At 34.0% G+C, this 4,499-nt stretch overlaps 2 protein-coding genes across 2 annotated transcripts in view; one reads left to right on the forward strand and one right to left on the reverse strand.

Annotated features, from left to right (window-relative positions):
* LOC118740594 (mediator of RNA polymerase II transcription subunit 4) overlaps positions 1-1,108 on the forward strand; it is a 9,011-nt gene extending 7,903 nt beyond the window's left edge. Inside the window, exons 5-6 of the mRNA XM_036472193.1 lie at positions 1-297; positions 367-1,108. Coding sequence (XP_036328086.1) covers positions 1-297; positions 367-591 — 522 coding nt within the window. The 3' untranslated portion in view covers positions 592-1,108. The remainder of the gene's footprint in view (positions 298-366) is intronic.
* A 241-nt stretch (positions 1,109-1,349) lies between these two features.
* LOC118740593 (heat shock factor-binding protein 1) lies at positions 1,350-2,558 on the reverse strand (the record flags this gene model as incomplete). Its single annotated transcript, XM_036472191.1, is given in 2 exon segments — positions 1,350-2,094; positions 2,447-2,558. Coding segments are annotated over 2 exon segments (255 nt in total). The 3' UTR covers positions 1,350-1,938.
* Between the last annotated feature and the right edge of the window lie 1,941 nt (positions 2,559-4,499).

A 4,499-nucleotide genomic window follows, 5' to 3' on the forward strand; every position in this document is an offset into this window, starting at 1 on the left:
GCGCTCTCGGCGAGTTATTATGATGTTTCAAATATTGATGAGCGTGGTGATTTTAGCGAATTTCAAAAGCTAATGAAAACGAAGACAGAACCAACAACACGAAAGCTAAAGCTGAAGAAAGGAATGAGATCGCAATCGATGGACAGTTTGGACCATGACACGCTTTTGAGCCCTTTAAAGAGACGTAGCAAGCTGACTCGCAGCAATAAAAGCTTGTCAGGCAAAACGGATGATGAACAAGAGAACGATAAAGATGACGATGGAGATGAGGATGAGGATAATGATGATGATGAGGATGTCAGTAACCATGTTATGCAGTTAATTTCTAACGCAATTTATTTAATTTTTTTTCTGGGCTCTTTAAAGGAGGATGAAGTGGCATCTGGTGATAACACTAACGATGAAGAAGAGCACAGCGGTACCGTCTCAGATGAAGATGAGCCTACTGAAAGTATTTCCGAAGCAAAACCAGCTGCAGCAGTAAACAAGGCTGATGAGAAAAAGACAAAAGAACAAACTAAACACCCATTTCGTGCTGTATCCTCAGCGAACGTAAGAAAGCAAAGAAAATTGCTTGGAAAATCAAAGTAGTTATAAACAGCGTAGATTAAAGATAAACGTACATACATATTTAATTGGCAAATGAAATGTAACTTGCAATGAAGTATAAGATTGGACTACTAAATTAACCACTATTGCTATTAAGTTGACAGAACATAACACAAAATCATGCATGCTACAGAGAATGGTTAAAATCATATTTTATTTGTAAACTAATTAACTTTACATCTCGCTCAGGTCAACAAGCCTCAAAGTCAGCATAAACCATTCGCTGCGAAGAGTGGCGTTGGTATACCAACTTTACATAAACGTGCCTCTGCCACATACTTTGGCAGCAAAGACCATCAGCTGAAGAGTAACCCTAGCAACATGACTATGACACTAGATGGGCCAAGTAGTCGGTTAGTGACAATTGTTGAATCGAAGAAATGAATATATGCGCAGGCATAATTTTAATGCCCAAAATATGCTAATGATATGTTGTTATATTGATTATACAATCGAGTTCATGGTGGAAGCTTTCATTAATAAATGTTCGGAAAGTAAAAAAAAAAAAACAAAAACATATTTTACTTGCATTTTAGGTATCAGTTTCTCTACAAAATTTCATGACTGCCTTAATTTTTTATTATTTTATGACTTGTTTAATCTACATTTAAAAAAGATCCGATAGGAATCCACGGACTTATACAGATACATATGTCTTCTCATAATGGGGAATGTCCCTTATTGGATTAAAAAAAATTACGATTTTGTTTTGATAAGTAATTAAAAGAACAGCTCACGTGTGCATTTATATGGTTTAATATGTATTCTAATTCATTTATTGTTACGTATAATTAATAGTATGAAACAATTATAACTAAGAAAAATTATTTAAATTTAATAAAATGAACTTAAATACATATTCACTTTTTGCAGTTCATTTCTATTTTTATACGATTTATAATGCTTAAATTTGATTTCTAATGAAAGTGTCAACATATTCTCGTTTTTAAAAATTGGCAAAGTTTTGTTTTTCGAGTAGGTATGCTCTTTAAAATTATAACTTAATTTAATATTTTATGTTTCATTTGAGCCAATTATTTTACATATTATCATTGAATAATGCATTTACATACATATGTATGTACGTGCAAACTTGGGGTCGTTGACTGAAATGTTCTGTGCATGTATGTTTGTATGTAAGTATATTTGTGATATTCTTGAATAATTTGTAATTCATTAATGTGTCTTAATTACGCCATATCGTTATTGATAAAAGTTACACGAAAAAATTGAGGTTACCATTCCGCTTTTTTACATTCATTTAGCGTTGGCAATTTTATTACGTTTCATTTTTCGTTTTTATAAAATTGCTTCCTTGTTTTATTGTTTTTATTTTTCCGGTCCCTCGACACCCGCTTGATTCATTAAGTCTGCGATGCTCTTTTCCAAGTCATCTATTCTATTGCCCATATCATCGATGCGTGTGATTATTTGATCCGACATTGTTTGGAATTTGTCTTGCACGTTCTGCAGCAGATTTTGCACCTAGAAATAAGTTGCATATTCAGTGAAGTGGAAAATTTCAAGCTTGCAATAAACAGCAAAAAGTAGGAAAACTATTATTTATGAAGAAAAAATTCAGGGGTGTGAATACTTTATTACTTTTCCCCGCCCTTTCATTAACAAGGCTTTGACGCTGCTGTAGGTACAAATTTGTATCCATTGGCAAAAAGTGGGAGTGGCGTGCAACACGAAAGTGCAGGTTTGCTGCATTGCGCAAGTAAAGGAAACTAATTTTTTTTCATACAATAAAAATAACGATAAGTCTGTAGATAACGCATTACATTCCCACCCCGCATTTTATTGCAGAACAAAGAAGTCATGTTTGATTACTCACGTATATAGTCAACTCCTGCATATTCTTCGGATCTGCATTACTGTTCAATGAGTAATTCTGATCCAAATCACTATCGACGTCATTTTTAAGGTCTGCCATTTTAACGCCGGTGTTTTTTTACTTATTTTACGTTGTTTAATTTATGTTTTTCTTTATAAAAGTATAAAAATTAATTATTTTTGCAAATTTTCCGCCTTTCTAAAACCAGACACAACAAAATTTCAACAGAAAATGACAGATGCAAGCAGCTGAGCTGAATTTTCTTCTTGGCAGTTTTGTTGTTTATGGTTGCCATGGTTATGCGTCACAGGGTGTTGCACATGTAAGTAATTGAACGAAGGGTTGTGTTTGGCTGAAAAGTAAATTTTTTGTAAAAAAATTATGATTAATGAATAACAATTAGAAGTAAACTTATTTTATTTTAATATATATAAATAATATTATCATTTAAGCATAGTATTCTGTTCCTGTTCCATCCACTTGAAAAAGCTGTCAAATTGCATATAAAATTTCTTTCTGTGAAATAAGTGTGAAATTCCACATTTCCTTAGCAAAGTAGTATTCTGTTCACGAAACAGCTTGCAACATGTTGGCAACATGAAGCTAGCAACACAATTTTCATGACGTTTTTAAATACACATGCACATTTTAAATTGTGTGAAAGCTGACAGTTTATAAAATTATTATAATGTGGTTGGTCTTGGCAAGAATGTAATCCCTCAAGTTTTAGCTTATAATGGTTCTAGGGATACACTCTGCGATCATGTAACTTTTCAGAAAGTGTTGCGCCCGTTTTTCTGTACATATGTATTTCCATTGGAAAAATACCTCATCTCGGTATTCTAGGTAAATGCTTCCAGAAGTATCTATGCGTCACCAGAATTTTAGTTTATATGGCTTATACCGCTAGCTCTTTTCAATGGCTACGAGATCGTTTTCATATACCCCCATTTTTCATAGGTTTGAGATTGATTTCATTTACCTCTATTCCAAGTTCTACGGTACCACACCGCATTTTCCAATAAACCCATATTTTTCCATGAGCTTGAGATCGGCTTCATATATGTACATATATCCATACCAAGTTCCAGGACTCTACCACAAATAGAGATATGCACTATGAAAAATTCGGTTTGTGTGGGAGGAGTTCCACACCCCTTTTAGATATCGGTTTTATTTTAGCCTATAACCATGCTTGGTTAGTCTGTGTCCGAAATTTCAAAAAAATCGGTACAGCCGGTAAAGGCATTGTGACCCCTCAAGCGAAATGATCTAATGATTGTAAAAAATGAAATGAGACATCGAAACAAAAAAGAGTATTAGACTTCATTCTCTCAACTGCTCAGAATGTAGAAAAGCTAAGAAATATATAATAAGATAGGATATATTAAAACAGCCTCCAAAACATTTACTAAAGACGCCCCTGAACTACACATATCAGTTTGATTGAAAATTTGTATTTATTTATTTATTTATTTTATACTTCACTTTTCGGTGTGTCAAAATTTCATGTGAAAACAATATGTGTTGCTGGAAAAATCTCACGACTGTGAACAGAATGTTAACCTTAAAACGATGTTTCCACGACAAGTGATTCGCTTTCCCATTCGTAACTCGCTCTCTCATTCGCGATTGGCGCTCCAATTACGAACCGAATCACGTAATTCGCCATACAAAATTTTGAGAGCGAATCACTTCATTCGTAGGTGATTCAGATCCAATCACCATGCGAATCAAGAACAAATCGTTGTCTTCTCTAATTTTTATCGATAACGGCTGTCAAAACTCATAGACCACACACATCCCCACCAGCACAAACATTGGAAAAATAGCTAGATCCCTGCAAAAATCGCGACTACTCCATGCATGCATGTAAAGAGTACACCCGAAGGACCAAGGAGTACTCCAAAATTAACCACAATTCATATAAAAAATATGGTCCAATTAACATTGTGATGTCCTAGGGCAGGACCATATACTCCATCTCTGCATTACATCAGAGTAGCACAAAACTACTCCAACATACTCCAATGACATTGTTGTTATATTTTTT

Source organism: Rhagoletis pomonella, unplaced genomic scaffold (genome assembly GCF_013731165.1).
Source record: "Rhagoletis pomonella isolate Grant_MI unplaced genomic scaffold, Rhpom_1.0 Rhpom_scaffold_00006, whole genome shotgun sequence".
In the NCBI taxonomy this organism is placed as follows: Eukaryota; Metazoa; Arthropoda; class Insecta; order Diptera; family Tephritidae; genus Rhagoletis; species Rhagoletis pomonella.